General features: G+C 47.7%; 1 protein-coding gene across 3 annotated transcripts in view; it reads right to left on the bottom strand.

The window, feature by feature from the left end:
* The window catches only part of LYST (lysosomal trafficking regulator), a 3,752,809-nt gene that overhangs the window by 2,251,334 nt on the left and 1,479,947 nt on the right, over positions 1–21,528 (bottom strand). For 2 of the 3 annotated variants that reach the window (XM_085611970.1, XM_085611972.1), the window contains one exon: positions 18,645–18,843. In XM_085611970.1, the coding sequence (XP_085468096.1) occupies positions 18,645–18,843 (199 nt within the window). The remainder of the gene's footprint in view (positions 1–18,644; positions 18,844–21,528) is intronic. The other variant, XM_085611971.1, reaches the window with a different exon arrangement.

Raw genomic sequence — 21,528 nt, 5'->3', positions numbered from 1 at the left:
AGAGTGTTGTAAAAAGGGGCGTGGCCTCTGAACACCTCTCTGCAACGCAGCTCCCTTGCGCATACTGGAGGTACCTGGTGGACTAGTTGGCCCCCAGGGGACCTCAGGATTGAAGAGGAATTAATTCCCCAACTTAAAACGCGCCACAGGGCGTGTTTGCACACGTGTCAGCTCAGGCCCCGCCCCCTTATTTCACCATTGTGCAAATATTCCTCTCAAATCAGCCGAACTACGAATTCCGATTTACTCACCTGTTATCAGGAGAGAACCCTGTGCTGCATCTTTCAGCCCAGCACTGACCCTGAAAAGTACTTACCAGTAACTTGTATTTCCTTCCATAGGAATCCATTGTGTAGTTTTAAGCAGAAAAGTTTCTGACTATTTTCAAAAACTAAAAATATTCCTAAAAAAATCGTCTGTATGACTTAAACCCATTCTTTCAACTGTTTACAGGAGATTCACCAGTGCTGGATCCAGGATCCACCACGGAGTAAGGAAAAGTAACGATTACACTACTTACCTGTTAAGTGAATTTTCTGCCATAGGATAACATTGGTGATTCTATGTGAAAAAATTTCTAAGTGTCAACTTTTAAAATACAATAATATTCCTTAAAAATCACTACTGTAACAAAAATGCTTTTACTCAACTGTTTACAGGAGATGTCCAAGGACTGAATCTAGGATCCAGTCCTGTGGTTAGAAAAGTAATCCATAAAGTAACTAATTGCATTTGACTAGAAATTCACATTGAGCTCAATGTTGCATTGTGTTTGAAATTGTGTTGCCCATTGCAACAACTGTACTACTGTACTTAAAAGTCTATTGCCTATTTGCAAAGTATTTAAACTAAAGTCATTCATTCTGAGAAAGTATATTTTGTATTGTAATGTATAAGGTAATTAAATAAAATATCTCAAAATAAATAGTTTAAAAAATGTAGTAAATCAGTATTAAAAAAAATCAGTATAACAATTAATACATTGAAATTGTAATTTACAAAACCTTTGAAATTCACTGAAAAACCATAGGTTTCAGGCCTGATATAGTTAGGAATTAGCATTTAAAAAACCTTTGAAATTCACTGAAAAAAACATAGGTTTCAGGCCCGATATAGTTCGGAATTAGCATTTAAAAAACCTTTGAAATTCACTGAAAAAAACATACGTTTTAGGGGTGTTATAGTTAGCTGGACATTTCACTCTAACAAAACCATTGAAATTCCTCCGATATCAGTCAGTCATAAAAGCTTTATTCGATGATTAATCTTAAAAGCAGAAATCCATTACACAATAAATTACCAGTTATACATAAAAAATATATTTTTTAAAGTTATAAAAGCCATAAGAATAAAAAGAACAATAATAAAATTAATGGAATCCTACTCAAGACTATATACCAATGTGCAAATAGAAGCAGATTTAACAAACCATTATCAATCAATACGAAGCCGCAATTACATTTTCTCTTCAATATATACCGATATGCAAAGGATGAGAAAGAAAGGTAAACAATGCAATATTCATAAATTATAATGCCACAATCACCTTTGATCTGATTATCCATACCCATCCTAAAAATTTGGCTATAGCTATAAGCAGTGGTGGCCATGTTTAAGTGCAAATTAGTCTAAGTGCAACCTTGCATTTACGAGTGCCCAGAAGACGGCAGATAGGGGCCAGCCAAATACGCCGTGGAATTATATATGCTGGACACACAAATAACAAATAGGCCAAGGACTCTGTGGGTGCATGGCAAAGGGGGCAGGACATATCCGCTAGTAACCCCCAACTTGCTGTAAAAGACCTAACCGGCAGTGTACCCACTCTTACCTGGAACAACAGCTTCCTATCAAGCGGCTTCGTAATAGTGTCCCAGTACATTTCTAATCTTTGTGATGGTTTAACCATCAAGAATTGGCCTGTCAAGGTCGATGGGTCACTATTCCTGAAGATGTTGGCTTCCACCCAACCCCAATATTTTTCCTTCAATTGGGCTTTCGAGGCAAAACGAACATCTTCAGGATTCTCCCAAAGTGCGACCATGCCGATGTTTCCTAGCATTGATCTTACATACTGTAGCCATTTAATTTTTTTGAATTGGTCAGCTCTTATTAGATCTTTAAAACCCTCAGCGTATGAAGATAATTCTGGAGTTGCCAGATTCTTCGCCAATGCAGTAAAGGGCGTAGTCTGGCACTGTCAGCCAATGCCTTCCTACCCAGATCACTAAGTAGTGGCAGCACTGGTGTACTTTGGGGAAGATTTGTAAGTTTCCGTAAAAAAGTATTTTCCGCTATAGTCAGTTTAGAGAGGTTTTTATGTCCGCATAACTCAGCCCCGTAAAGGACTGCACTGATGACTTTCATATTATAAATAGTCAGGACTGGGCTAACCGGTTGTGTATAAGATGTATTGTACTCGGCTATGAGAGTACCAGCAAGCTGGCGATGTTTCAGTGTATAAATTAACAACAGGAGAGAGAGGGAGTTTTTTGGAGCCACTCTTAGTCCCCCAGGGCTAGTATAAATCAACAACAGAAGAGTGTGTCCATCAGATGTGAACAAGTGCAGAACGATTTAGAAATGTGAATCACTATGTTTTTAAAAAAAAGAACCCTCACTCACCAACCTAGTTGGTGACATGCTTCATCATTGGGTTCCCACCGGAGAGACCGAATGTCTCCCCGGTGTGCTGCGACGCCTGAATTACAGCGGAGCTGGTTTTTTGTGTGTGGATGCAGTGCAAAGGGTGATAGTGTAAGTTAAAATATGCCACAGTTTCAACCAATAAGGAACTTTAATAGTGGTAAACTGGACACAATTAAAAATAGTGTGGCGGACGTTAAAAACTGGTGATAATTAGGCCAGCTACGTCCTAAATCTAGTGCAAAGTGATTAAAGTGGTCAACATGTTTCTGCTTCTGGCGTTAATACACGAAGCATTTGTCAGGACCTAGTGTGAGACCACCACAGCGGTATACGCGCGCTAAGGCGTACCCTAACCTGTGGGGTCTGATACCGCTTAAGACTTACGGTCAAGATTGCCCTTCAGGAATTTCTGAGAGCTTCAGTTCTGTTGAGGCAACGTTGGATTTATCGCCTGTCTAGTCATACTACGGGTTTCAACGATAATATCCCATGGGGCACAGTGTTAAAAAGATAATATGCCAATAAAATAATTTGTTGGAAGACAAAACATCTAACCAGTCACTCTATGGTTTACCATCAACGTTTTTATGACACCATTACACTGTGTTTTTGTTACAGATGCCCTTCAAAATGAACTTGTCTTCAATAAGTCTCTGCCCTACTGAACACCCATTAGGCAATGATTCTTAGACTCCTGTCATTTCCTTGTTCGAAAGTATTAAAAATATTGCAGGTTCAGAGCAATAGGAACTGAGTAATGGGTAATAAATAACATGTCTTCAATAAGCCTTTGCTTTATTGAACACCCATTAGGCAATGATTCTTACACTCCTGTCATTGCCTTTTTCGAAATTATTAAAATATCGTAAAACCCGAAATACCATCAAAAACCCTCAACTCCTCCCAACAAAACCCATCGTGAAAAGGGTTTCCTCCGCTAAAGTAGTCACGTGCAGGCGATACGCAAAATTAGCATAGTGTGCAAAGCCTCCCTTCCGTCACATTGAGATCCTATTGGCACCAATCCTCTACGAGCCTTACGATTCTCCCGGAAGTCTACCAATTTTACTTCGTCCTCTGACAGGCAGCAGTCTAGTTTTTTCCTTCCGCGTTAACGTCTCACGTGACAGACGTGATGACGTTACGCCTTCTGATTGGAAAACGCTTACTATTTTTTCCTCTCGGCTGCCCCGGACGTCAATATCCGAGTCCGCAGGAGGGCCAAGTAGGTGTTGCAGAGGGCTGGTGACTTTGGATTAGTAAGTAAAGGTTCTGCAGTACGGATTTCCATACCTTTACTCCAACCATGTAAGTTTTTGACCATTTTTATTCTTTTCGCTCCCCGTCCAGAGTGTGACTACAAGTCCCGCCTCCCACCCGGACTCATGTAGTGAAACTGATTTGAACATCACGCAAGCACCGTGATCGGCTTTCTCGATGTTCACCAATCCATATGACACGATAATCCTTTGAATCTCCATCACGAACCAAGCATTTTATTCTCCTTTCGCCTCCTAAAAGTCGGCCAGAGTGCAGTGCTGACCATCAGTGTGAAGGCGATACACTCATGCCGCTTTGCCGTATCACCCCCAAACAGGGTGTAGCACTTTTAAGGCACGATCAGTTATAGCGCTAAATGAGCACCACATGATTCTACCTTTTGAACACGGGTTGATACTAGTGAATTTTTCCCGTAGGTTCAGATTAATGGGAAATTTCCACCATGTGTGTGCATGAAATACTTTCACAATACTTGTGTGATTAGCCCAAGCCTGTTTCCTGTGAAACTATATATGTATTGTGTGAATCACTGTTTGTTTGTTCTGTGTTGTTTTTTCTACTTTGCCTCAACAGAACTGAAGCTCTCAGAAATTCCTGAAGGGCAATCTTGACCGTAAGTCTTAAGCGGTATCAGACCCCACAGGTTAGGGTACGCCTTAGCGCGCGTATACCGCCGTGGTGGTCTCACACTAGGTCCTGACGAATGCTTCGTGTATTAACGCCAGAAGCAGAAACATGTTGACCACTTTAATCACTTTGCACTAGATTTAGGACGTAGCTGGCCTAATTATCACCAGTTTTTAACGTCCGCCACACTATTTTTGATTGTGTCCAGTTTACCACTATTAAAATTCCTTATTGGTTGAAACTGTGGCATATTTTAACTTACACTATCACCCTTTGCACTGCATCCACACACAAAAAAACAGCTCCGCTGTAATTCAGGCGTCGCAGCACACCGGGGAGACATTCGGTCTCTCCGGTGGGAACCCAATGATGAAGCATGCCACCAACTAGGTTGGTGAGTGAGGGTTCTTTTTTTTAAAAACATAGTGATTCACATTTCTAAATCGTTCTGCACTTGTTCACATCTGATGGACACACTCTTCTATTATGATGTTTCAGTGTAGCCACATCCAATTGCTGACCCCATTTCATATCCCTCTGTATATCAGGCCTGAAACCTATGGTTTTTTCAGTGAATATATATATATATATATATATATATATATATATATATTAGTTAGCTGGACTTTTCACTTGTAACTTGTACAAAACCATTGAAGTTCCCCCGTTATAGTTAGTTCAGCTAACTATGACTCGCGCGCCCGCAATCTACTGCTGATGACATCACATATTACATTACTCATGACATGGTCAGTGACATACAGGGAAATATATATATATGAGAGGGTCTTATTTGCATCAAAATTATGGTTAGTGCTCTAAAAAACTAAATTGAGGACATATTTTCTGAGTTTTCAAATAGTGACAAAGCAGTTTTAAATTATTTGTTATCTTTGTTTTTTTATCCAGTTGACCACTTGATTAAATGTTGCACATAGGGGAGAGGATGTGGTGTTACTTCCAGAGCTGCAGACATTGCAACTGGGGAACCAGGTTTGAGTTTCTGCTTCAGCTCGACATTCTGTGATTCTGGTCAAATCAATTAATCTCCCCATGTCTACAACTGTGAGAAGTTGGCCTGGCATATGCTGCTCCTAGTTATAGGGACACCTTGCACCAGTCCAATTCGACTCTTATTGAGGATAGGTTTAAGACAACCTTTAAAGAAAGCTATCCTAGTGGTAGCTGTGGAGAGCAGCCTTCAGGCTAAGTCTTGAAGGAGTGTTAAGCTTATTGTTTTACCATAATAACCTCTTGAATAACCAAATGAAAGAGTAGCCCACACAGGTGTATATATATATAAAATATATGTATTTATTCTAGACAGAATCCCACAGTCGCTTTATGTGACTAGTGGCAAAGTTATACTTCAAACAAGCATTTATAAACACAATAAATAGCACAGAAATCAATGGGCCCAAGGGGGGGACCAAACCATATATCAAAAAAGTGGTATAAGAACCACGACAATTCTACAGGCAATGCCTAGGGCATTCAGGATCGCTTGCCCCTTCAGAATCCACCGACAGTTATGAGGAAGGGGACCCACGGGAGACGCGTGCAGTGCAAAGAGCTGCTATCGGGATCTCAATGTTAGCCTATGGAGAATGTCGCGGTTTAAATTACACAGATTAAAGTCACTTCTAGCAGGAGTACAAAGTTAAAACTTTAGACTTAAGCTTTTGAGGAGCCCACTACCACGAGAGTACCGAGGTACCACTGTTACCTGCCCCAGGGAAGCCGGGTGCATAGGTCGATTCTGGTGTCGGGTCGCGGGCTGATTTTCTATAGGAAAATGTTCAAAAGTGCTGCTAGCCAAAAGCGTCGATGATGCCGTGAAGATCAAAGATGTGAAGATTGTCGAGAAGAACCTGAAAGCAGAGGGGACAGAGTCTGGGTCACGGCACCGTGACCAGGAGGCTCAAAGCAAGGAGCCCTTCGATGTCGGGTGCTTCAGGTGAGAGGTGCTGTCGCTTGGATCTGCAGCCACGGGCTCCGGGAGGCTTCAAGGAAGGCCAGCTTCCGGAGGGCGACTGTCCCACGCCGGATGAGGGTCGCTGCGGTATTAGTGTCCGGATTGGATCCACTAAGTCTTGGCAACCGCAACCCACGAAGAATAAACAAATCAGCTACAGTGCAGACCCACGAGGTCTGGGAGAGGTCTCCTTTGGAGAGACTGTAGAGCAGGCCTGGAGCAACCAGGGGAACTCTAGTTTGTAGAAATAGACCTCCGCTAGGGCCCACAAGTCGAGAGACAAGGGACCGCGGGAGGCGGCAATTTGGCGTGCGTAAAAGGGCACCCACGGGCCACCGGAGGGGGCTAGGGCGCTGGTCTTTGGCACAATTGCTGTAGAGTGGTTGGCTCGAAAACGGGCCAAAGCACAACTTCCCCACTGGTCAGTGTCGTGTGCTTGCAAGAGGTGGCCGGTGTCCTGGGGTATTGGGGATCTCGGCACCCACGCGGTCCACGGTGCCCAAACTCGTTGAGCACACTCACTGGCCTCTGGGATGCGCTGGAAACCCACCTCAAGGGTGCTGGAAGTCGTCGAAGTCCGTCGGAGCAGCGAAGTTCCAACCGGGTCACTTGCAGTGTTTCAGGTGCCTGCCAAGCAGGGGGATAACTCCTTTAACCCAAGGGAGATTTCTTCCGTCAGCTGGGCAGCAGCAAGTCGAAGGTCAAGACTGTAAAGTTCAAGATTAATCTGAAGCTCTGGGGCCACGTTATTCACCTTTATCCCCAAGATTAGGGGAGTGTCCAGAGTAGTGTCCACCAATGAGTGGTGAGGCGGGAAAGGGTGGCTACACCCTCTCCCCTTTGTGTGTTTCCCACCTGGGCGAGGGGCAGGATGCCCCTGAACCGGTTCCAAGCGGTGTATGCAGAATTAGGTCTCTACAGCTGCCTACGTGCAACTCTGAAAGGACATTTGGTGCACCCACCCTGTTCCAATCCACATTATACTGTCTGGGGAGATGCTAGCACCTCCCTGCCACAGGAGCCCTATTCTCCAGCTGGCGAGGCTGGGGTTTTCCCCAGCAACAGCCAGCCAGGGGCGTGTAGGTGGCGGGCAGTAGCCATTTTGTGAAACTTGTGCACTTTTAAATTGGTGTCTAAATTCTACCGCTTTTCCCATATCGCCCTTCTAGCAAGGGGGAATTGTACCCTCATGCCCATGGCTGGACTGGGGGTATGATTCCTACATGTTTGACACCAAACACGATATGGTTCTGTGTAGCCATTCACAAGTTATCGCGGTATCGCGATAGACTTATAATGCGGTTAAGAGTATATGGTATGGCTACACTACAAACAACCCAGTAACTATTTTACGAAGGTTGCAGAGAGGCCCTACTCATGTAGGGGTCCCCCCTCACACATACCTCAGCACCCTGCCCTGTAGGATTAGCAAGGCCAGCTATAGGGGTGACCTATGAGAGTACATGTGTTGTAATGGGGTGGGATATAGGGTACCTATATCCCTGTAAGGGGTGCTAGCACCACCTTACCCAGACTACAGTAGTGGTCTGGTGGTGTCAGTTTGTCTGGCTGTCCCAGGGTGGCACAATAAGTGCTGCAGCCCTGGTAGGCCTACTGAGGGACCCATGCCCTGGGTACCTAGGGTACCATCTACAAGGGACTGTCAGGGGACTGTCAGGGCACCCTCAGCATCTAATTGGTTGGTACCTAGGGTACTCACATCGTTTAACAGAGGAAGCAGATAGGCTGGGGTCCTGATTAGCAGGGCCACAGCCTGGCTAAAGTCATAAAAACAGTCAAATCATCAGCAAAAAGTTGGGGGCAACTATGCAGTCGATGCCACTCTCCTACAACCGCGCGGCGCCAGACACACCGGTGTCAATGGAAGGGACTCCGATCTAGGCATTCGCGCCGAACGACGTCGAGAGGAAGGACCACCAGATGGTGCCGAGGACTGAGAAAATGGCGTCGAGAACCTCTGAGCCAGAAACTGCCAAGACGACGCTGTCGGCATAAAGGCTTATTTGCTGAGGAACGCCCAAATTGAATGCAAGCGAACCCACGGGGCCCAACGACGCACCGGTAGGGTAAGCTGCTCTGGCAAATATGCAGTACTTCGCATTAAGAAAATACCAAGGATCCGACCCAGGTCCAGGAAAGGGTGGATAAGGAGCAGAGTCTGAATCCACTTGAGGCCGAGTAGGCGTCGGGCCGTCGGACCGAAAACAGAGGAGGATGAAGGCACAGGAGAAAACCCCATAGGTTCCTGAGAATCTCTCGGCGCCAGTGACAACCTTAGCGCCGGAGAACCCCTTGGTGTCGGAGACTGTGCAGGAGAATCCCTCGGCGTCGGAGAGTGAGCCGGAGTCGCTTGAGGAGAAGGAGAAGGCGACGGCAAGAAGAAGTCTTTAGAACGACGTCGCGAAGCCCGAGAGGGCGACCTCAAAGCTCTATCCTTCGATAAACGACATCAGGAACCATGCTTTCTCTTCTTCTTATGTCTCCTTGAATTCTAAGTATGCAAAGTCACTTTGATTTTGACTTTGACCTCTTTCGTTCTCTCTTTTCCTTTCTCGCCTTCGCCAGAAAAAGCTTAGCCTCATGCTCTTTCAAAGCCTATCTTCCGACAACTGGAGCAGCCTCCGACGTCGTGATCCGAAGAAAGACACCACAAACAGTCTTCATGGGGGTCAGTGATAGACATATGACCCCCACACACTCTGCAGGGCTTGAAACCAGACTTCTTCGATGTCGCCATTGTACTGCTACACTAAGGGAAACAGCAGATAAAGTAACTGTTGAAGAAAATGGAGAGTCCCAGAAAACCGTTAGAAGTCGATGGCGTGGAAAAAAGGGAACTGACGCCAGCACGCCGATGAGGTCTACTTGTGGCTCCGGTGACGTCATACAGAGTCGCGAGCGGAGCCGTGCCATTGTGACGTCCTCGTCGACGTGGGAAAGCTAGAAGGAATATGCTACTTACCAGTATGCATCTGTTCTTGGCATGTAGAGCTGCAGATTTGTACACTTAGCATAGGTCGCCATCTGGTGTTGGGCCCGGATGTTTGCAGTTTGTTTTTCTTCTTGGACCGTCTTTGGAAGTCACGAGTTTGGTGACTCCTCCTTCGGTCCGTACTGCGCATGGGCTTCGGCTCCATCCTCAGATTGTTTTTCGCCAACAGGGAAATGATGGAGCTTGGTAATTATAGTGAGAAACCCATGTGTGTTGTATCTAAATAAGATGTACTGGAACGGATACAGGTAGCCGGGGAGGCGGGTGGGCGTGTACAAATCTGCAGCTCTACATGCCAAGAACAGATGCATACTGGTAAGTAGCATATTCCGTTCGAGGCATATGAGCTGCAGATTGTACACTTAGCATAGATTATATAGCAGTACCCAACCTTAGCGGCGACCACCGGTATCCGTTGCAGCTGTTTGAAAAAGTGTCTTTAGTACAGCCTGGCCCACCCTAGCTTGCTGCTGGGAGTGCACATCTACACAGTAGTGTTTTGTGAATGTGTGCGGTGTAGACCATGTGGCTGCCTTGCATATGTCATCTAAGGGTATATTCCCTAGAAAAGCCATAGAAGCCCCTAACTTTCTTGTAGAGTGGGCTTTAGGGGGAACAGATAATGTTCTCTTTGCCTTCTGATAGCAAATTTGTATGCATTTTACAATCCACCTAGCTATCCCTGATTTTGAGATGGGGTTGCCTTTATGTGGTGGAGAGAAGGAAACGAACAACTGTTTGGTCTTCCTGAAGGGTTGCGTTCTTTGTATGTAGTATAGCAACGCCCTTTTCACATCTAGTGTGTGTAAGGCCCTTTCCGCAACAGATTGGGGTTGCGAAAAGAAGACAGGTAATTCCACTGATTGATTGAGGTGGAAGGGGGTAATGACTTTGGGCAGGAACTTCGGATTTGTGCGAAGTATGACCTTGCTGTGATGCATTTGTATGTAGGGTTCCTGTATGGTGAACGCTTGTATTTCACCAACCCTTCTAAGGGAAGTGATAGCTACAAGGAAAGCTGTTTTCCAGGTGAGAAATTGTAGCTCACATTTGTGCATTGGTTCGAAGGGTGGACCCATAAGTCGTGTAAGGACTAAATTTAGATTCCATACAGGGGAGGGTGGTGCCCTGGGAGGAATTACTCGTTTAAGGCCTTCCATGAAGGCTTTAATGGCGGGCACTCTGAAGAGCGATAAATGCTGTCTGTTTTGTAGATAGGCAGCGATCGCTGCTAGGTGTAGGCGTATGGATGAATATGCCAGGTTACACCTGTGAAGATGGAGCAGATAGCATATAATGTGCTGTATGGATGCATCTAGAGGGTTGATTGTATTGTTACGGCAGTACATTACAAATCTTTTCCACTTTGCGGCATAGCATGCTCTAGTGGTAGGACGTCTGGCTTCCATGATGATGTTCATGCAATCAGGGGGAAGGTTAAGGTACCCGAATTCTAAGATTTCAGGAGCCAGATCGCCAGGTTGAGCTGAGCTGGGTCCGGGTGCCTGATTTCTCCATGGTTCTGGGTTAGGAGGCATGGGGATAGGTGCAGTTTTTGATGTGGTACCACTGATAGTTGTAGTAGCGTGGTGTACCACGGCTGCCTCGCCCACGTCGGAGCTACCAGAATGAGTGTGAGGGAGTGCTGTTGTAGTTTCCTGACCACTAATGGAATTAGTGGGAGAGGTGGAAAGGCGTATGCAAATCTGCCTGACCAGTTCATCCATATCGCATTGCCCTTGGACAATGGGTGTGGGTATCTGGCGGCGAAGCTTGGGCATTTTTTGTTTTCGTGGGTGGCGAAGAGGTCTATTTGAGGATGCCCCCACTGTTGAAAGAATGGGTGAAGAACTTGTGGATGCAGTTCCCATTCGTGTAGTTGTTGAGTCTGTCTGCTGAGCAGATCTGCTATGGTGTTTTGTACGCCTGGAACATGCTGTGCCAGGAGAAAGATGTTTTGGGGAATTGCCCATCTCCATATGCTCTGGGCTAAGCGGGAGAGCTGGGGAGAGTGTGTCCCCCCCTGTTTCTGTATATAATACATCGCAGTCATGTTGTCTGTGCGAATAAGGACTGCTTTGCCTGAAATCTGTTTTTGGAAAGATTTTAGGGCTAGAAAGATCGCCAAAAGCTCCAGATGGTTGATGTGGAGCGTTTTTTGCTGTGGCGTCCATAGACCTTGCATTGTGAGGTGTAAGAGGTGCGCTCCCCAGCCGGAGAGCGATGCGTCCGCTGTTAGAGTCACTTGAGGAACCGGGTCCAGGAACGGCCGTCCCTTGGAAAGGTTTGTGGTGTTCCACCACTGCAGAGAGTGATGTGTGCGGCCGTCCACCAACACCAGATCCGTCAGCTGACCCTGGGCCTGGTTCCACTGTTGTGCTAGGCACTCCTGAAGCGGACGCATGTGGAGTCTTGCATGGGGCACTATGAAGATGCAAGACGCCATCATTCCTATGAGCTTCATAAACACTCTTGCTGGAAGAGAGTGTTGAGGAAGGAATATTTTGCGTAAGGCTAGAATGCTTGTGATTCTGGCTGAGTTTGGATAGGCAATACCTTTGGAGGTGTCTATGGTGGCCCCGAGATATTGCTTTGTGTGAGATGGTGTGAGGTGGGACTTTTGGTAGTTCACCGTGAAGCCTAGCTGATGAAGCAGTTGGATGGTGCTGTTTGTATGTTGCACGCATCGGTGGTAGGACGCGGCTTTTATCAGCCAGTCGTCTAGGTAAGGGAAGATGTGAATATGTTGACGTCTGAGGTGTGCTGCTACTACTGCTAGGCATTTGGTAAACACCCGTGGTGCAGTGGTGACCCCGAAGGGGAGAACCTTGAATTGGTAATGTTGCCCGTCCACCACGAACCTGAGGTATTTCCTGTGAGAGGGGTGTATTGGGATGTGAAAGTACGCGTCTTTCAGATCCAGTGTTGTGAGAAAGTCTCCCTGGCAGAGGAGTGGGAGGACTTGTTGTAAGGTGACCATGTGAAAGTGGTCTGAATGTATGTAGGCATTTAGAGGCCGGAGATCCAGAATGGGTCTGAGGGTCTCGTCTTTCTTTGGGATTAAGAAATATAGGGAGTAGACCCCTAGATTTCGTTGATTGACGGGTACCTGCTCTATAGCGTGTTTTTGGAGGAGCGAGAGTACCTCTTGTTTGAGCAGTGTGGAATGTTCTTGGGACATTGGACGGTGCCTTGGTGGGATATTGGGTGGGGTAGATGTTAGCTCGAGACAGTACCCTGACCGAATGATTTGGGTCACCCATTTGTCCGATGTTATGGACTCCCATACGTGGATAAAATCTTGTAGTCTGCCCCCGACCGGAGTGGAATGGTCTGGGGGGAGCGAAGGGGAGTCATTGTGCGGGTGGGGTGGCAGAACGGGTATTGTTGGTTTTGCCCCTGCCCTTATTGTTGTTGCCTCTGTAACCACCCCTTTGGTTGCCCTTTGAAAAGGTATTTTGAGGAGGGGATTTGTAGGAGGTAGAGGCATTATCGGTGGAGGAGCCTCTGCCTGTGCCACGAAAGGACGAGCGTCGAAAGGAACGCTTAGAGGCTTGTGTTTGGAGTGCTCCCATAGACTTCGCTGTGTCTGTATCTTTTTTCATTTTTTCTAGCGCTTCGTCTACCTTTGGGCCAAAGAGTGTTTGCTGGTCAAAGGTGTGATTGAGTATTGATGTCTGGACCTCAGGCTTGAACCCTGATATCCTGAGCCAGGCATGGCGGCGAAGCAGGACACTGGTATTTATGGCTCTAGAAGCAGTGTCTGCTGCATCGAGGGCACACTTAATGGAGGTGTTTGTGATTAGTTTGCCCTCCTGTATCAGGTCATGAGCTTGGCGCTTGTATTTTTCTGGAAGGTGCTGCATAAGAGCCTCTAGTTCGTCATAGTGTGCTCTATCATATCGCGCAAGCAGTGCTTGTGTGTTTGCAATGCGCCACATGTTTGCAGCCTGGTAGGCGGTGCGTTTACCAGACACGTCCAGAAGTTTAGATTCCTTGTCTGGCGGTGGGGCATCTCCTGAGGATTGGGAGTTAGCCCGCTTTCTAGCTGTGGAGACAACTAGGGAATCTAGGGGAGCAGGGCCCTTGATGTATGCAGGGTCTGTGGGTGCCGCCTTGTACTTCTTCTCTATCCTAGGGTTTAGTACTCTGGCTCTGACAGGGTCTTTGAATACCTCTGTAGCGTGCTTGGTGACACCCTTAAGCATGGGTAAAATAGCAGTGGAACGGTCTTGTAAATCAAATGTATCCAGTAGGAAGTCTTCTTCCACAGGTTCACTGTGCATGTCCACCCCATGGTAGTGTGCTGCTCTCTGCACTAAATGATGAAACCCTAAAGAGTCCTCTGGAGGAGACGGCCTTGATGGGTATAGGTCGTCTTGAGGTACATTAGGTATATCAGGGTTATTATAATCCTCCCATGGATCTGGGGTCCCTGGTGGAGTGGAGTCCATTGGGGCGTCCCCTGGGTCATTGTCCGGGTCCCCGTCATCCGGGTCTGGGGATGGGGCCGGATCGTAGTGAGGTAAAGGTGGAGGAGGTGGAGGTGGGAGGGGGGGTGGCAGTGGGGAGGGTACTCTGAGGGGAGAAGTAGCTGAGTCCCTCTTTTTGGGTGGAGGAGGAGGAGCCGGAGCCTCAAGGCGACGTTTCTTAGTGATTACAGTCAAAAGGCCAGTCTTTGGATCTCTGGACAAAGTCTTTTGTAAAGGGTCTGGTGTAAACAGAGCCAATGGCGCCGAGTCGTCTGTCGGCACCGGCGATTTCGGAACCGGAGGTTTCGATGGTCTGTGTACGCCATGCTTTTTCGAGGTCTCCGTGTGTTTCGGCGTCGAATGCTGTTTCGGCGCCGGAGCATCGGTGCCGACCGATTTCTGTTTGTGTTTGGTCGGCACCGAGTGTCCAGGCTTCGGCACCGGTGGTTTCGGAGTCGAGCTGGATTTTGCAGGCTTCGGTGCCGGATGGTGTTTATCGGCACCGTGCGTCGGCTGGCTCGATCCCGAGCTGCCGTGAGACTTTGGGTGCTTCGACACCGGGCCCGAAGGTGGGGTGATCGAGGCTTTGGTTTTGGTTTTGCCCAGGCCGGCAGGCGAGGGAGTAACCGGAGTCTCTTTGGTTTTCGGTGCGGGGTTGGGAGGGGGCATAGTACTCACGGCCCGCTGTCCTGGTGTGACGTCCTCCAGGTCTGAGTCGTCGGCCTCGGAAGCGCTGACGATGTCTTCCCCCCGTTCGGTGTGTGTCTGCCCCGAAGCTTTGGCGTCGTCTCCGAAGATGTCCGGTGGAGCTGCAGAGGATGAGTGCGCCATGGTGCGTCGAGCTCGTCGATCTCGGATGGTTTTCTTCGATCGAAAAGACTTGCAGGCGGGGCAGTCCCTAGCCTCGTGTTCCGGAGAGAGGCAAAGGTTACACACCTGATGGAGGTCGGTGTGGGGAAATTTAGACCCACATTTTGGGCACTTTTTAAACGGAGTCCTTTCCATCGGCCGGGACCGGAGTCGCGGAGGGCCCGAAGGCCGGTGTCGATGTACGGGATGGAAAAAGTGCCGCTTCGAGAGATGAAGATGATGATGGAACTCGAAGAATCGAGGATTTTCCGTCGAGGCTGGAACCGTAGAAGTTCGAAGCCGGAGCACGAAGTATCACATCCGAGCCCGATGGCGGAAAAAAACAATCTGAGGATGGAGCCGAAGCCCATGCGCAGTACGGACCGAAGGAGTTGTCACCAAACTCGTGACTTCCAAAGACGGTCCAAGAAGAAAAACAAACTGCAAACATCCGGGCCCAACACCAGATGGCGACCTATGCTAAGTGTACAATCTGCAGCTCATATGCCTCGAACAAAAGGTTTCCGTGGAATGCTGGCGCAGGGGTAAATTCAAAAGGTGAGTAATACACAGGCAGATGTATCCATCAAAAACATGTCTCAGGTCAGCCCTCTCTTGCTGCCCGGTTCTGGAAGACTGGTACCAGGAGCACTGAGGGCTGCCTAGAGGAGCTTTACAGTGTATGGAATACAGTGTATGGAATCATACCTCCCACACCGTCTATGGTGTGGGGGTATGATTCCAACATGTTTGATCACAAACATGACAGGGTTCGTTACTGCCAGTTTAGAGATGGTCATCGCGTCATGCAGCTGGCCACTCTATGCATCTTAATGACTGATGCGCTTACAACCCGGGAGACTGGACTTCAAAGGTTGTAGGGGTTTTCTGCTCATGCAGAGGCACCCTCACACTTAGAACCGAGCACCCTGCCTTCAGGATTGAAAGGCCTGCCTGAGGGGTGACTTATAGGTTTTAAGTGGAGTGATCTCTGATATAGGTAAACCTATATCTGTCGTAAGTGGTGCTGTGTCTGTACTGGGGTGGCGAAGTGAGCTGAAGAACGATGATGGATTCAACCCAGATCAGTGACTAGGGGTGAGTGTCTGAAAAGTTTCAGTGTTCCGTCCATCATCTCCCTGCGTTTGCTTTGTTCGCCCTAAATTGGCAAAGGTATGCCCAGACGTGGGTCCCTTGCTCACTTTGCCACTGGATTAAAGCTAGCCTGGCTGATGAGGGCTGTAAGCCCGAAACCGGTCCCAGGATGCTTGCTTACGGTCCAGGGAAGACATGGCTTGTCAGTTCGGGCTGGACTGTTCCCATGAGGTACAGGGTCAAGACTGATTTGCATATAGCTGCGTCTTACAAGGGGTGGCGAAGTGTGATATAGAACGATGATGGATTCAACTCAGATCTGTGACTGGGGGTGAGTGTCTTAAGTTTCAGCTCTCCGTCCATCATCTCCTTGTGTAAGTGGTGCTAGCACCAGCTTACACAGGCTGCAATGGCAGGCCCGTAGTCACGATTTGAGCGGTCTCTCATGGTGGCTTAATATATGCTGCAGTCCATGGGAGACCCCTGGTGTACCTATGCCCTGCGTACCTCAGTACCATATACTAGGCATTTACAAGGATACACCAGTACCTAATCTGGGATGTATCCAAGTACTCACCATAGTAAATTTAAGGGAGAAAGCACAGAGACTGAGGTCCGGATTAGCAGGATCCCAGTCAGACAAGTCAGAAACCATCACAGTACCAGGCAAAAAGTCAGGGTAACCATGCCGAATGATCCTACCTTGCTACAATCACCACCTCCTTAAAACGTTCTTTGACTTGGGATGAGTACTCCTGGTGAAAGCTTTGCTAGAACAAAGAAGACTCTTGACTTAGGCCTAGAACACAGAGAGTGCTCTCCAAGGATTAGGTGGCTGATAGCCTGTTTGTCTCCTCCACAGACACAAAAAGTAGAAGGACTGCTAACTCCAACAAGGACCACTGAAGACTGGACCTTGCAGGTGTTTTGGCTAGAGAGTCCTAGTGCCTACAGTGCTGGCTTGTGCACTTGGAGGGCCTTGGAGGGACCAGGAAGAATGTTCCCAAAAGCTGTAGAAAAGTGAAAATGTTTCCATCCTCAGAGGACCAGGACATGGTGCAGAGTCATGCCCAGGGAGGACATATCAAGGGGGCAAGAAAAACAGGTTTGTCCTACGCAGAGCTTTTTGCTGCACTGACATTTTTTTCAGCAGAGAAGGCATCCAGCATTCTGGAACCCTGCATGCTGCAGCTTCCAGCCTTGCCTTCCAAAAGGATTCTGAGAACAAAAAAATTGACTCCTACCAAATGTAAAACTTTGGACCGGCGCAAGGAGGCAAATTCATCCAAGCAATAAAGTGACGTTGGCAGCTGCAAAATCCAGCTTTCTTCCACTCAAACTTTTGGCTCCAAAACCAACTGATTCAGTGGGAGCTCGACAATGATGTATCCCACTTCACTGGGTACTCAGTGGATTTTGTCCTGCTGAAGAATTTTGACTTCCATTTCAAAGACTAAGTGATAAGATGAAAACAAACTGCAACTACCTGGCCTAGTGTATTCTCCACTGCAGTCTGCCTAAAATCCCTCCTAGATCCCAGTCAACCGTGTACTGCTGTTTTTCAATGGTGTTTTCCTTCTTCTCTGCATGCCTTGCCTAAAAAAAAAAATCACATCTCTGCCACCCCTTATCCTCCTTTAATCATGTTGGTGGTTGCTTGTCCATTAAATTATTTTCCATTTTTCGAAATAAATTTGTGTTTTTTTTACCTTTGAAATTGTTGGTGAATTTGAGGCAAAACATACACTCTTCAGAGGATGGGGCTCTTCTTGGTCCCAACAGTTGCCATGAAACCGCACTTACTGAGGATTGCATTGACAAGTTTAAGGGGAACAAAAGCGCCCTAACCCTAAAAGATATAGAAGCGTTTGCTGATGCAGAACATATATTAGGGCTAGATCTACTAAGTTTCTTACAGAACTTGCGAAACCTGCGGCACACATTTTTATTTACAGTTTATAGGGTGCACTGGTAAGCACAGAACAAATAAGATGAACCTATTATTAGTGGTGAAATGTTATGTGCGTGGTGAAGAGCATACGGATGAGCTCATACCATATCACTGAAGGCAGCATATACGAATCACCAAGGTCCTATGAATTTCCGCTTAAAAGTAGGCATCATTATTTTTAAATGGCAAAAACTCAAAAATTACATTATCTACTACTGAGAAACAGACCTCAGCTTAACCAATTTAAACAAATGCAGTTTGAAGTAAACATTAAAAAGATTACAAAAACATAAAAGGATTTCAATAAAAGAGGGAAACAGCTGAAGAGCCTAAAAAAAAAATCTGTTTTTAACTCCTGATATAAAGAGATGGGCAATGTTAAAATAGCGCATAGTCATAGCTAATATCTACTGTTACAGTTGGTAATCAGGCAAGCCTGAGTCAGATATCAGAGAAAGATTTAAAATGTTACAATCGCTAATGACGAACAAGGTGTATTATGCTTAAGAACTTTGGGCACCACAGGATTTCTTAGGTGAACGAAGATTCGAGTGCTGGACAGAGCTGATGCTAAAACCAAAAATAACTACTAAGTACTAAATACATGGCAGAAAAAGGAATAATCGTTTCATTTAAAATGAAAAACATGATTCATTTATGCAAAAGTCATCAACATATTGACTGAACCAATTAAAAAGCACTTTAAAAAAAGTGAATAAAAACACAAAATACCTGCATGTAAAGAGCAGAAGAAATTGTTGGGATTGTGACAAACATATGTATGTGTGGGAGGATGGACTGCCAAAAGAAAATTGAAAATCAGTTTCAGAAGCTCCAGATCAGGGGGACAGCCAAGCACTTCCTCAATGATTTTCACAAAGGACAAGCAAACGTTCTTGGGAATTGATGCAAGGTCGACATCTCTGTGCTCCTGGAAGAAATACAAAACAACTGATCCTCGACTGAAACAAAGATTGTAAATAGACACTGCTTTACCAGGTTTGTAATAATATATAGTTATGAAAAAACCCAAAGCATTACATTGATTTATGATACATTTCCCCCGCCCACTGCAATAGTAGGTTTTCATGTGGTCACTAGCTAAAACAGTAAGGCTTTTAGTAAAATATATCTCGTATGGTCAGCGTCTGGTTAGCTACTGACCTGTATTTTCGGTTTATTGTCTCTTATTGTGATTGTATATTACAAGATCCCAGTAGAATGCCTGTTTTAGAAAATGGACCGGCAAGGCTAGGAGGTAGTGGAAAAGGTTTACGACTCAAATTGATTTCAAAACCAGGTGTACTCCGCAGAACAAGGAGACTAGTGATAAAGAGGGCAGGTTGCTGGCCTCTATCCCAACCCTGCGGCCTGTCAGAGCTGTCACGATCCGCGCTCGGGTGGCGCTGAGTGACGCATCTCCTCGACCCCTGGACTACGACCGAGCAACTCGGCGACCGCAAGAACTACATCCCCCAGAGCTCCCGGTAGTTCACGTCCCACGTGACAGTTCACGCTGCCGGAAACGTTGAAAAGCAGCCAATCCCGGAGAAGCAGTGCCGATGATTCTCTGAAGCCTTCGGTAACGCCAGACCCGAGAGGAAGGTCCTCCTCAGCGACTTGACCTCCAGACCACGAGAGACGCCGACTACGCCTCGACGCCTCCCTGTTCCTCGCTCGACCGCTTGTGAGTATTGACACAGGCAACGCCCAAGGATTTCCGGGCATCTCCACCTGGGGGTTTCGCTCCTCTGCTCCCGGCTCCTCCTGGAGCATTGAGTAGCAGCGCAACGCCACAGGCAACGCCCAAGGATTTCCGGGCATCTCCACCTGGGGGTTTCGCTCCTCTGCTCCCGGCTCCTCCTGGAGCATTGAGTCGCAGCGAAACACCGCAGGCAGGGCCCACGGATTTCCGGGCCCCAGCATTCACACCGAATCGCGCTCCTCGGCTCGAGACCTTGCTGAGCCTAGAGTAGCAGCGCAGACTCTTGACACAATTCATCTCCACGACTCTGATCGCCACTGCTAGATTCTTTACAGTTCCGTGACGTAACGGTGCTGGAGAACTTCGGGCGCTCAGACAAGAGGAGAAGACACCCCTCTCGTTCCTCCCCCGGAAAGAGATGACCGGTAAGAGAGTAACACCAAGGGGGAGCCTGGGGGCTGGGTGAAGGGAGCCATTACTCATTGTGTGTTTGTCTATTCACAGGTTCGCGCCCAGCCGTCCCTTTCCGTCCTTCCCTCGCTCACCTACCCCTTTCGTCCGAGTGTATTACACATCCGCCGGACTAGGGGCAGATGAGAGGTGGACCCCTTTAAGCTTCAGCGTCATCCTGAGGAGCGGAACCAGTGGGAACCCGACAGAATCATCGGCCCACGAATTATCTCCTCCCGATCACGCTGTCGTAGACCATGACTACCTTAGAGGACGTGGTAGCCGCTCTTGCCCTAGTACAAGCAGAATTAGCTGCTTCCCGTTCAGACACAGCCGCTCTACATACACGGATAGATCGGCTCCAAAGGAACCCCTTCGATGCAGGGACCCCGTTCCCGTCTGCGACCCAACCAGTAGTGGTAGAAATGCCCACACACGTCCCGTTGGCCCCTCCTGAACGCTTTCATGGGGACATACAGAAGGTACAAGTCTTCATGACCCAAGTCCTGTTGCATTTTCATTGTAAGCCGAAACTCTTCCATACCAACCAAGCCCGGGTAGCCTTTCTCATCTCCTACTTGGCAGGGGATGCGGCTCAATGGGCGGTTCCCATAGTCCGTCGCGACGAAGCCCTGTTATACGATTGGGATGCCTTCCGCACCGCCTTTGAAAGAACCTTTGACCGCAGAGCTGATACCTTCTCGGCGGACCGAGACCTGCTGAAACTACGGCAACACCCCAATGACTTTCTAGGCTACCTCAACAGCTTTCGTCGGTTGGTGGCAGAAACCGACTGGCCAGAAACTAAACAGTCTGCCATCTTCTACGGAGGGTTAACGGACGAACTCAAGGACGTCATCGCCCAAATCGATCCCCAACCCCAGACCTGTTCGGCGATGGTGGAATTGGCCGCCCGGTTGGAGCATCGGCTCGGAGAACGAAAAGGGGACCAGAGGCGGAAAGATAAAACTCCGTTCCCCTATGACCATGCTCGAGCCTCGGAACCGACGGCCTCCAAGTCCGAGGCCATGGAAATCGGAACGGTGAGAGCCGCGCTAACCCTGAGCGAACGTGATCACCGCCGTAAACAGGGCCTGTGTTTGTACTGTGGGAAGAAGGGGCACTTCCTTCGAGAATGTCCGGTAAGGCCCAAGACGAGCAGAACACGCCCCGGACAGTCAGCGATGGCCACAGAAGACGGCATCGCGGGAAACTCCAGAGCTTGAAGGTACCGGAAGGGAAACCTCCAAGCCACCACTCCATCCCTTCCATGGAATCCGACACCTCTCGAGAACCCGATCACTTCTTCATCTCCCTGGAAGCAGTGATCAACCAGCAACCACAAACCATAAGAGCCATGATAGACTCCGGGGCTACCGGATGTTTCCTGGACCAACAGGAAGCTGAAAGGCTGGGGATTCAACTAACGCCCAAAGAACAGCCCGAACTCGTTTTTGCGGT

Source organism: Triturus cristatus, chromosome 6 (genome assembly GCF_964204655.1).
Source record: "Triturus cristatus chromosome 6, aTriCri1.1, whole genome shotgun sequence".
Lineage (NCBI taxonomy): Eukaryota > Metazoa > Chordata > Amphibia > Caudata > Salamandridae > Triturus > Triturus cristatus.
Note: the sequence above shows the minus strand (reverse complement) of the source record. Positions and strands in the feature narration are given on the sequence as shown.